At 39.4% G+C, this 12,857-nt stretch overlaps 2 protein-coding genes across 9 annotated transcripts in view; both read left to right on the top strand.

Moving 5' to 3' along the window:
- The window catches only part of dop1a (DOP1 leucine zipper like protein A), a 43,260-nt gene extending 38,594 nt beyond the window's left edge, over positions 1-4,666 (top strand). For all 3 annotated transcript variants that reach the window (XM_007252997.4, XM_007252998.4, XM_007252996.4), the window contains 3 exons: positions 122-286; positions 2,269-2,398; positions 3,790-4,666. In XM_007252997.4, coding sequence (XP_007253059.3) covers positions 122-286; positions 2,269-2,398; positions 3,790-4,092 — 598 coding nt within the window. In that variant the 3' untranslated portion in view covers positions 4,093-4,666. The remainder of the gene's footprint in view (positions 1-121; positions 287-2,268; positions 2,399-3,789) is intronic.
- A 1,380-nt stretch (positions 4,667-6,046) lies between these two features.
- snap91a (synaptosome associated protein 91a) overlaps positions 6,047-12,857 on the top strand; it is a 70,307-nt gene continuing 63,496 nt past the window's right edge. For all 6 annotated transcript variants that reach the window (XM_049478442.1, XM_049478444.1, XM_049478446.1 and 3 more), the window contains exon 1: positions 6,047-6,747. In XM_049478442.1, coding sequence (XP_049334399.1) covers positions 6,618-6,747 — 130 coding nt within the window. In that variant the 5' untranslated portion in view covers positions 6,047-6,617. The remainder of the gene's footprint in view (positions 6,748-12,857) is intronic.

Here is a 12,857-nt window from a genome sequence, read left to right as displayed (position 1 = left end):
TTGGGTCATCATTGTCAAATTTTTGTTTTGCATTTATAATGTATTTAAAAATGCAGAAGAAAAGAAAGATGTCCCACATCTGCACATGTTGCTGAGATCTTTGTGTTTTTTCTGTGTGTAGGACCTCAGGACCCTCTATTGCAGGGCTGGAGACAACATACTCCGGAGGAAATGGTTTCTCTACCTCCTACAACAGCCAGCGCTGGCTTAACCTCTACCTGTCTGCCTGCAAGCTGCTGGATCTGGCCTTAGCCTTGCCTTCTGAGAGCCTGCCACAGTTTCAGATGTAGGTGACCTCTGAATAAAACTTTATGTATTACATACAGGTGCTGGTCAACGAATTAGAATAATTTGAAATAGTGCAATCATGAAATTCTTTGAATGCATTTTTTGTGCAGAAAGCAAATCAGGTGTTCACCGCACCTGTCCTACTCGTTAGACTAATCACAGAACTCCTTACCTGGAAAAAAATTTGCTCAGCTGAACTTTCCAAAAGGCCCATTTAGGCCATTTAACTGTGACACTGTTGTTTTATTGAATTAGAATAATGGAGAAACCGTTTCATTGAATTAGAATAAATGCTCGAATTTTTGTTTTCTGTGAAGAGTGTTCACTGTGCAGTATAAAGTCAGGGTTGAGTAGAATTTCTAAGTTGTAAAATCAATCATGGGTAAGCAGCGCGACCTCTCAACCGGAATAGTGGCTCAAATTCAAGCCCTTCGCCAACAAGGCTTGACCCAAACTAAAATTGCTGAGCAGCTCGGCATCAGCCAGTTTTCCGTCTGCAAAGCTCTCAAGAAAAACTGCAGCAAGCGCACCAACTGTTCCGGCGTCCGAAAAACTTCTGCTCGCGACAACAAGCAGCTGAGAAAGATCGCAGTCAGCAACCGGTTCAAGTCCACTTCCGAGCTCACCGACTTGTGGAACAAGCAGACCGGCGCTGACGTCTCCAGATCAACCACTTACCGTCGTCTGCGCGAACTCGGCTTCAAATCTCGCGTTCCAGCAGTAAAACCGATGCTGAACAAGAAACAAATGGAGAAACGGCTGAAGTGGGCCAAAGAACACGGCGAGTGGACTGCTGAAGACTGGCAGAAAGTGGTCTTCAGTGACGAATCACGCTTCTGCATCTCCTTCGGTGACCAAGGTCCACGTGTCTGGCGTCGTGGTGGCGAAACCTACAACCACGAGTGCGTGAAAAGATCCGTCAAGTTTCCCCAGAGCGTTATGGTCTGGGGATGCATGTCCGCTCGAGGTGTAGGGAAACTCTGCTTCCTCAAGAAGACTGTCAATGCTGCCGTATATCAAGATGTTCTGGAAACGTTCCTGATTCCGACTGTTGAGGAACAGTTCGGCGAAGAAGACTTCATATTTCAACAGGATCTTGCACCGGCTCATGCGGCAAAGTCAACCAAAGATTGGTTCACTAAAAAACAGCTTGAAGTTTTGGCATGGCCGGCCAACTCGCCTGACCTCAATGTCATTGAAAACCTTTGGGCCATCGTCAAGCGGAAAATTCGCGACAGAAAGCCTACTACGCTGGACCAACTGAAGCAGAACATCGCCACTGCCTGGGAAGCTGCGAGTGCAGAACCTTGCGACAAGCTGGTCAAATCGATGCCGCGGAGACTTCAGGCAGTCATACAAGCCAAGGGGGCAGCCACAAAATACTGAGAAAGTGATGATTGCAATTATAATAAAAATTATTCTAATTCAATGAAATGGTTTCTCCATTATTCTAATTCAATAAAACAACAGTGTCACAGTTAAATGGCCTAAATGAGCCTTTTGGAAAGCTCAGCTGAGCAAATTTTTTTCCAGGTAAGGAGTTCTGTGATTAGTCTAACGAGTAGGACAGGTGCGGTGAACACCTGATTTGCTTTCTGCACAAAAAATGCATTCAAAGAATTTCATGATTGCACTATTTCAAATTATTCTAATTCGTTGACCAGCACCTGTACAGTAACTATCCTGTTTCTGATTGCAAGGGTAGGATGGCCCTCCATTTATCCCATCACTATGTGCGGTCTACGCAAGACAGCTCAGTGTCTGTTAGCTAGTATAAGAGAATTAGCTGTGAATTAGTGTTCTCCTACAAGTGTGTTAAGCCCCGATAGTGTGTTGCGTTGGCAGCACCAAAAGCATTGTTGGAGCTCCATGTGTCTGAAGAAAGATCATATCACCCTTTACACCCTAATCACTGGTATAAATGTGTGATGGGGAGCCATTTAATAATTTAGGTGTGATAAAGTGTGTTTCTTGCTTTAGGTATCGCTGGGCCTTCATCCCAGAAGCCTCAGATGACTCTGGTCTGGAGGTGCGGCGACAGGGAACGCACCAGAGGGAGTTTAAACCTTACGTGGTGAGGCTGGCCAAGCTGCTGAGGAAAAGAGCAAAGGTAATGCAGCCACGGAAGCTAAAAGCACTGGCTCATGCAGCTCTTTTTATATACAGTAAGGTCCATGGGCTCTGCTTGCCACCACACTGAATTTGAAATGAATCAAATGAGGAGCTGTTGAAGTGTAGACTTTTAGGTTTAATTAATAAAGGGCTAAAACAAAAATATAATGTAAAAGGTACAGGAACTGCAGCCATTTTTCAACAAACCATTCCTATTTCAGGAGTTCAATCATCTCAAAAACTTTATTGTATGGGCTGCATAAGCTATTCCTTCATTAATCCATCATCAGTTAAGCAGGTGAAACGTCTGCAGTTGATTCCATGTGAGTTATTTGCATTTAGAAGCTGTAGTTGCTGTAAACCCCCAAACATGCAGTTAAAGAAGCTCTCAATGGAAGACAAACAGACCATGTCATAGACATGTCATCTGCTGGTGTTGGTCCACTGTGTTTTATCAAGTCTAAAGTCAGTGCAGTGTTTTCCCACAAAATCTTACAGCACTTCATGCTTCCCTCTGCTGACAACTTTTATGGAGATGCGGATTTCATTTTCCAGCAGGACTTGGCACACGGCCCACACTGCCAAAACTACCAATTGATCTTTTATAATATTCTTATTTTCTGTTTTTTTGGGTTTTCATTGGCTGTAAGTCATAAATATCAACAATAAAATAAATAAACACTTAAAATAGATCACTCTGTATGTATTACATTTACAGCTCTGGAAACAATTAGGAGTTTCTGAATCAGTTTCTCTGATTTTGCTATTTATAGGTATATGTTTGAGTAAAATGAACATTGTTGTTTTATTTTTTAAACTACTACGGACAACATTTTGTTATTTCATGGCTGAAATAACAAAAAAGTTGCTTAGCTTTCAGACTTAAAATAATGCAAAGAAAACAAGTTCATATTCGTAAAGTTTTAAGAGCTCAGAAATCAATATTTGGTGGAATAACCCTGGTTTTTAATCACAGTTTTCATGCATCTGGGCATGTTCTCCTCCACCAGTCTTACACACTGCTTTTGGATAACTTTATGCCTTTACTCCTGGTGCAAAAATTCAAGTATTTCAGCTTGGTTTCATGGCTTGTGATCATCCATCTTCCTCTTGATCATATTCCAGAGGTTTTTAAATTAATATCATCATTGTGGTCTCTTATTTTTTTCCAGAGCTGTATATAATATGAGTTTCATATTTTGAACTGAATTACTGAAATAAAGTAACTTTTCAATTTTATTTATTTATTTATTTTTTGCACCTGAAATCACACTTATTGGGGTTCTGCCAGTTGATACACTACATTACAAAAGTCACCTCCAACAAAGCATCTGACACTGCCTTTAATAAACTCACTTCTAACACATCTAACCCCAAATGTCCCCACAGAAAAACCCAGAGGAGGACTGCTCTGGCCGCTCTTTAGCATGGGAACCAGGCCGGCTGACCCTGACTCTGTACGGCATCCGCAGCATGGAGCAGCTCCTCCCCTTCTTCAACCTCCTCAGCCAGGTGTTCAGCAGCAAAGCCAGCAGCCGCATGGGATCCTGCCCCTTCCTCTCCCCCTCCGACACGCCGCACGCAGCCAAAACCAGCAAACCCGAGAGCCAGAAGGTGTTCTGGAGCCGTGCCCGGCAGGACATCGAGGAGATGGTGGAGAAAGACTTTCTGGAGGGGCTCATAAAAACGTGACCTGGCAGAGAAACGAAGATAAGAAGAGAACATGAAAACATAGAAACTGACCTGTGGAAAAAAAATAAACACTAACACCTCACCTTTTAAATAAATAAATAAAAAAAGAAAAGAGACGAGGGATCAAATAATATAAACGAAAAAAACAGAAGTTTGTACATGGTTTTGTTTTTGTATTTATAATTACTGTATTTTTTTTTTTCAAAGGCTATTTAATTTAAAAGACTTTTATTTGTATTTAGAGGGCGGCTGTGATGGAGCTCCACCCTCTGGATGATGTGAAGTTTCTTTATCATTCCATGTTGTGCTGATTAGCATAAGAGACATATCATTAAAGATGAAAAAAGCATACGCGTATTTCTGAGAGCCCTTGTGGCGAGCTTGTAGCACACCTCAGGATCTATCCCGATTAACTGACCGGATTTGCACTGATGTTTCATTCCTCTAGTTCTGTACTGATCATGTCTTAAATTGTGAAAATCATTTGGAGGCCATGAGAAGAGACGTTGCGATGCAGAACTGTCACTAAGAATCTACTGACCTGTTGAAATAAAACCAAGCTTTGATTAACTGATGTCCTTTTGTATGCTGTTTAAATTGTGTACATCCATATACAGTTTATTATATATTTTTCAGAGCCCATAGTCAAGGCCAGCGTAGTAGGATTAACAAGTGGAATCCTTCCTGTTTAATTATTGGCTAAAACAACCCTTCTACTTTTGCACAAGTATCATAAGTTTAGGCAACCAGGAATTAATTTAATAATATCTAATTGGACAATAGTATAGCTTGGACAACAGTAGCCTTTCTTAATTAATTATACATATTTTTTGTCTAATATAGTTGACTTAGGGTCATTCTAGCCTATCCTAGCTTGGGTAAGATAAATGTAGTCAACAGTATCTCAGGACTGAGCTTGAATTCTAACCAACCCAAAAGCAGGAAGCATCATCATATATCAGGAAGGAGCTGTACTCTAGCCAAGTCTAGTCCAGGAAGGATCACTCTAACAAATTAAAGCACAGGAAGACATATTATATCCAGTCCCAGCCTTAGGATATATACAGCTCTGTTTTTTTTTTACAGCTCTGAAAAAAGAGACCACTTAATAATGATGTTTTTTTTTTTGGCAAATTGAAAACCTCTGGAATATAGTTAAGAGGAAGATGGATGATCACAAGAAACTAAGATGAACTGCTTAAATGTTTGCACCAGGAGTGGCATAAAGTTATCCAAAAGCAGTGTGTAAGACTGGTGGAGGAGAACATGCCAATATGCATGAAAATTGTGATTAAAAACCAGGGTTGATCATCCAAGTATTGATTTCTGAACATGAAAACATACTTGTTTTATTTGCATTGTTTCAGCCATTTTTCATTTTCTGCAAATAAATGCTCTAAATGACAATATTTTTATTTGGAATTTGGGAGAAACGTTGTCGTAGTTTATAGAATAAAACAACAACGTTCATTTTACTCAAACATATACCTATAAATAGAAAAATCAGTGGGCTCTTATTTTTTTCCAGTGCTGTATGTTTTGTGTTTCCAGGAAAACTTGACAAAATTAGTCAGGTCATTATTTTAGGACAGTGTTCGTTCAGAGTAAATACTGAAAAATGCATTGTTACTCAGTGTTTCTCTGATTATTAACCCAGATGATCTGGAAGGAGAATTCCAGCCAATCCTGGAGCAGGAATAATCATTTTAGCCAATGCTAGCATGTGTAGTAACTAGTAATGCTAATACTAGCCAATCACAGCGCTGGAAGGATGGTTGTAGCCAATCCGGGTGCAGGAAGCATGTTAATCCGGGAATGGGCGGTTTAAAAAAAACCGAGACGCTCTAGGGCTGTTTTTTTTTTTTTTGATGACGCGGAGCATGACGCATGCGCGCAAGAGGAGGAGCAAAGGAGGAGAGTGAAGAGGGGGGTAAAAAAAGGAAAAGAGGAGAGGGGGAGAGATCGCCATCCATCCTTCAGCATCCATCAGAGAGGAGTCCGCGCGACCGGATGGGAAGGCACGAGGAGGAGCGCCTGGAGAGGAGGTGAGGAGGAGGAGAGGGAAGAAAAGGAGGGAGAAAAAGAAGGATAGAAAGAAGGGAGAGAAGAGGAGAAGAGGAGGATATAGGAGCGCACGAGCCAAAACCTGGACCTGGTGGATGCGCGCGCCGTGGGAGTTACACAACCTGCTATAATAGCATCATTTGCACGCGCGCGCTCTACTGCTGCTGCTGCTGTTCTGCATCCTTATCTACCGAGACTGCAGATCAGCATCAGGACCAGAACCGAGAGCAGGAACAGGACCCTGCCCATTCCATCCAGCGCAAACACAGAGGACCCCCGGCCTGGAAAAGCCAAGCCTGAGCATATTGGAGGCTTAAGTGCTCCCCCCATCCCCCCTCAGCCCCCCTCCACAACCCCTGCCCCCCCCCCCACACTCCGGTCCAGGCAGGACTAAGGCAGGCAGGATAAGCTCGTGCTGCTGCTGCTTCTGTTGGTGGTGGTTCACTCAGTGAAGGGTGAAGATGTCTGGGCAGACACTGACAGACCGCATCGCTGCGGCCCAGTACAGCCTGACCGGCTCTGAGGTGGCCCGGGCTGTCTGCAAGGCCACCACCCACGAGGTGATGGCACCCAAGAAGAAACACCTGGAATGTAAGTGAGGGGCATTGAGAGCAGGGTGATGGGGGTGGGGGGATGGATGTGATGAGCATTGTGGGGTACAAGTGTGTTCCTGTACTGTGTCATCTATTCTTATAGACATATAAATTGTAAAGAGCAGTACCAATATGATTCCAGTATCATTGAGCATCGATTCGATTCGATACTGCTGTGTCTCAATTCGATACATTTTACAATACAATACAACACTATGTAATAAGATACCCTAGAAGTGTATCTCTATACTGTGTCAAATATTCTTATATTTATATACAATGTAAAGAGCAGTACCAATACAATTCTATTATCATTGAGCATCGATTAGACTCAACACTGCTGTGTCTCAATTCAATACATTTTGCAATACGATAGAAAATATTACAGTAGCAACTACCATACATTATGACATGGTATAAGATATAAGATACTCTAGTCTAGATGCTTGTGTAAAAGTGTGTTCCTATACTGTGGCATCTATTCTTAGATCCATATAGAGTGTATAGAGAAGTAACAATACGATTCCATTATCATTGAGTATTGATTTGATTCAATACTGCTGTGTCTCAATTCAATACATTTTACAATACAATACAATACCAAACAATACAATACAATAGCACATTAGCAACTAGTCAGGAGCATACAATATGATATGGTACAATATAATACAGTACTTTGTATTAAGATACTCTAGATGCTGGAGTAGAAGTGTGTTTCTATACTATGTCAAATATTCTTATATCCATATAGAGTGTATAGAGCAGTACTATACGATTCCATTATCACTGAGCATCAATTCGGTTCAATACTGCTGTGTCTCAATTCAATACATTTTGCAATACAATACAAAACAAAACAATACAATACCAAACAATACAATAGCACATTAGCAACTAGTTAGGAGGATACAATATGATATGATACAATATAATACAGTACTATGTAATAAGATACTGTAGATGCTGTTCAATAGATGCTGTACACTTTCATCCAACACAATATGATATAAAGCGCTGTATAACACAATATGACACCTTCAAATATTGTAGTGTTTTATGGTGCATTGTGGGGTGGAAATGTATTTCTATACATCATATATATCATCTATTCTCATACACATATAACGTATAGAGCAGTGCCAATACAATTCTATTATTGTTAAGCTTCAATTCGATTCAATACTACTGTATCTCAATACAATACATTTTGCAATACAATACAATACAAAACAATACAATACAATAGCACATTAGCAACTATTCATGAGGATACAAGATGATATGGTTCAATATAGTACAGGAATATGTAATAAGATACTGTAGATGTTGTTTAATAAATGCTGTACAATACAGTCCATCACAATATAATATAAAGCCCTATATAACAGGATATGACTTCAAATATTATAGTGTTGTATGTACACACCTTCTCATTCTGTGTTTTTCTTTCTTTAATTTACTTTCTACATTGTAGTATTGTAATATTAAAGACATCCTAAAAATAACGCATTAGCCACTGGCTAGCATGTTAGCATGCTACTTAGGGGCTACAGTGTGATATGGTACAACACAATACTTTACTATGTAATAAAATATGATACATACATACAACACATTTTAGGGTACAATACAACAGAATATTATATAACAGGATGCAGTACAGTACCGCACAATATGATATAATATATAGTAATATATAATAATTGATTTTTGAACTCTTAAAACTTTATGAATATTTACTTATTTTCTTTGCATTATTTGAGGTCTGACAGCTCTGCATCTTTTTGTTATTTCAGCCGTTTCTAATTTGCTGCAAATAAATGCTCTAAATGACAGTATTTTTGTTTGGAATTTGGGAGAAATGTTGTCCGTAGTTTATAGAATAAAACAACAATGTTCATTTTACTCAAACATATACATATAAATAGAAAAATCAGAGAAACTGATTCAGGAACAGATGTATAAGCTTTATAATCCTTCAGGACTATAAGTACCATATTTAGCTTCAAAATAACACATTAGTCATTAGCTTGTTAGCATGCTAGTATGCTAGTCAGGAGGTTCCATTCAATATGACACAATACAGTATAGTATGATTTATGATTCAATATGACACTATAAATACAGGTATGATACTATTATGCAATACAATACAGAATGTAATAAAATAAGACACAATGTGTCACAATACAATGAATTAGATACACTATACACTATACGATACAAAATGATATCAAACCATACCATACCATAGAAGATAATATTGTTCCATCCCTAGTACACGTACATACAGTATGTGTGTATTATTGGGTCTGCTCTCTACACATACACATATATTTGCACAGTCTCTGGTGAGAAAGTGTGTACTGATTGCACATGGACAGACAGACAGAGACACACACTCACACACATACAAACACGTATGTAGGTCACTGGTGTGTGATTGAGTGTGTGATAGATGCTGCGGCGCTGGTGGGGGTGGGAGAAGTGCACGGCTGCCAGTGTTTGGGCTGGTGGTGGCTGAGGAAGCTGGTGTGTGTAAGATTCCTTTCGCAGGGAGTGTGTGTCATTACACACACTGAGAACGGAGCAGAGAACATGGCTGCCTTCCATGGTGTGTGTGTGTGGTTGGAAGAGGAGGCAGGTGCTGTTGGGATCAGTGGACGTGGTCTAGTGGGTGAATATGTGCTGGTCCTGCAACAAGCCTCTACTCCTATCGTATAAACCCCATGCACTTCCTGTACTTCATTACAGTCTAGCATGTGTGTTTGAATGATAAAAACATTATAGAGCATCCTCTTTACTTACTGTTAGAATTAGAATGTGGATCATATGAACACTATAGAACACTATAGAGAACCCACTACATTTCCTGTAATGTATTACAGTCTGTTAGAATGAACATGTGGATCATACAGACGTTATAGAGCATTATAGAGCATCCCTTATACTTACTGTAAAGTATTGCATCTGTCAGAATGAGAGTGTGGATCATATGCACATTATAGAGCATTACAGAACATCCCCTGTACTTACTGTAGTTTTTTTTACAGTCTGTTAGAATGAGCATATGGATTATATGACCACTATAGAACATTATGTAGCACCTCCTTTACTTACTGTAGAGTATTGCAGTCTGTTAGAATGAGCATGTGGATCATATGAACATTCTAGAGCATTACAGAGCATTCCCTGTACATACTGTAGTTTGTTACAATCTGTTAGAATGAGCATATGGATCATATAAACATAATAGAGCATCCCCTGTACTTATTTTAGAGCATTGCAGTCTGTTAGAAAGAACATGTAGATCATATGAATGTTATAGAGCATTATAGAACATCCCTTATACTTACTGTAAAGAATTCCAGTCTGTTAGAATGAGCAGGTGGATCATATGAATATTATAGAGCATTATAGAGTATCCCTTGCACTTACTTTAGAGCATTGCAGTCTGTTAGAATGAGCATGTGGATCATATAAACATTATAGAGCATTATAGAGCACCCCTTGCATGTACTGTAGAGTATTGCAGTCTGTTAGAATGAGCATGTGGATCATATGAACGTTATAGAGCATTATAGAGTATCCCCTGTACTTACTGTAGAGTATTGCAGTCTGTTAGAATGAGCATATGGAATATATAAACACTATAGAGCATTATAGAACATCCCTTAAACTTACTGTAGAGTATTGCAGTCTGTTAGAATGAACATGTGGTTCATATGAATGTTCTAGAGCATTACAGAACATACCTTATACTTACTGTAAAGAATTCCAGTCTGTTAGAATGAGCATGTGGATCATATGAACATTATAGAGCTTTACAGAGCATCCCTGTACTTACTGTAGTTTATTACAGTCTGTTAGATTTAGCATGTGGATCATATGAACACTATAGAGCATTATAGAGCAATGTCTTTGCTTTCTGTAGTGTATTACAGTTTGATACAATGAATTTGTGTATCATATGAACAGTATTAGTCTAGTGTATTACAGTCTGACAGAATGAAGTTGTGGATTATATGAACACTATAGGGCATTATAGCGCACTCCCTGTGCTTTCTGTAGTGTATTACAGTCTGACATAATGAAGTTGTGGATCATATGAACACTAAAGAGCATTATAGAGCCTCCCCTACGTTTCCTGTAGTGGAATACAGTCTGGCATAATGAAGTTGTGGATCATATGAACACTATAGAGCATCATAGAGCACTTCCTCTGCTTTCTGTAGTGTATTACAGGTTCTGTATCTAATAAATGGCACTGCTTAGCATCATAAAAACCCCGGCCTGTGCCTCTGACAGCCTGTGAGTAAGAAATCTCTGGCCCTGTGCCTCTGCCCCGAGAGTAATGGAGCCATGTCCATAAAACTTGAGGAATAATTACACCACACTGAGTTTTAAAACAGACATGACATTTTTTTCTCTTTCAGAGCCACAGTACAGGATGTAGTGTATGTAACAGAGCATCACACCACCTAATCAGTGTGATCTTGTGTGTAGTATTCGGTATACACACAGCAGCAGGTTTAATTACACCCCTGACCCACCCCCACTGGTGACCTGCTGTGTGTCAGCAATCTCTTTGATGAAACGCTGACTCACCCCACCCCCACGCTCGTATACAGTACGAGCAATTTTCAATTTTCACAGATGTCATCAGCCGTGACTGTGTGAATGGCAGAAACTTAGGGCTGAGTGAAGAATTGGTCCTTGATGAGTTCTGTACAATTACAACTTTTACTTTTTTATTAAATATCGAATTAGTATTCCCAATTGGCATCAGCTATAAAATATCAGTTACTACTACTATTATTCAGCCTATATGTAATAACGTATTATGTATTAACTCTGCATTATTCATATTTATTTATAAACTAATCTAAAGATGTCTGTACCTGTACCCGTTCAGACTCTACATCCATCTATACCCATTTGTAACAGTCAGTATATCAATTGATTTCCATCTATATCTGTTTAAATACATCCATACGCTTCTTTATCCATTTAGACTGATTCAGACCCATCCATACCTATACTAACCCAAACCAGCCAGATCCATTCATACACACCTATATCAGTACCATTCATATTCTTCATTTAGACCCATTTATACCCATCTATACCCATCCACACCTATCCAGACTCTGTCCATCTACAGTATATACATTGGTATCCATTTGTACCATCCATACCCATCCATACCCTTTTGTGCCTATCAGTACAATCCATGCCTAGCTATACACATTCAGAGCATTTAAACATGTTAAGACCCTTCCATACCTGAAATCACGAAACATAGAACATACAAAACGATAAAGAGCATTCAAATAGATAGTAAACACACAAAAGACTCGACAAGGAAAACAAACAAAAGACTCTATATTGTCGCTGTCTAATGAAAAACATTTATCTCCAACACAGCAACTTTACAGGAGAGAGAAAAAAAACATGTAAACTTTTAATGGAAGTCAATGTAAAAAGAGTTTATTTCAGGTCATTTTGAAGAGTTTCTATTGGTCAGTTTATCAAGACATTTTGGCACAGTGTGAGGGACAGTTTGTCTGTTCAAATTATGTAGTAAACTAAAAATCGAAAAAAATGGAGATGAGTGTTTTTCATAGGACAGCGACAATATACACAATGAGCACTGGGAACACCTGGGACAGGAAACGAGGAGGCGTGGTTAAAAACGAGAAACAGAGACGGGAACACTGATGGCAGGGCAGGACTACGGTGTAGACAAGATAATAATAACACAGGGACAGACACAGGCTATGGTGTGACATATAAAATGTACTGTATACACATTCATACCCATCCAGACACATATATACCTATCAATACCTATCCAGACTCAATACATGTCCATCCATATATACATATACCAACAATATCATTCATATCCATCTAAAATTTCCATTCCCATCATATTCATATCCATTTATATACTCATCCATACCCAACTCTAGCGTTACCCATCCATTTGAATACCCTTCCATACCCACTCATACCACCCTGACCCATTTAACCTTCAGCTAAAACAATATCCAGGGTAGGATACAGGATTTAGGGGCCAGTATTGAAACCCTGTGATATATA

The sequence above is a fragment of the Astyanax mexicanus genome, chromosome 4, assembly GCF_023375975.1.
Source record: "Astyanax mexicanus isolate ESR-SI-001 chromosome 4, AstMex3_surface, whole genome shotgun sequence".
NCBI lineage: Eukaryota > Metazoa > Chordata > Actinopteri > Characiformes > Acestrorhamphidae > Astyanax > Astyanax mexicanus.
The sequence above is the reverse complement of the archived record's forward strand: the minus strand, read 5'-3'. Positions and strand labels throughout refer to the sequence as shown.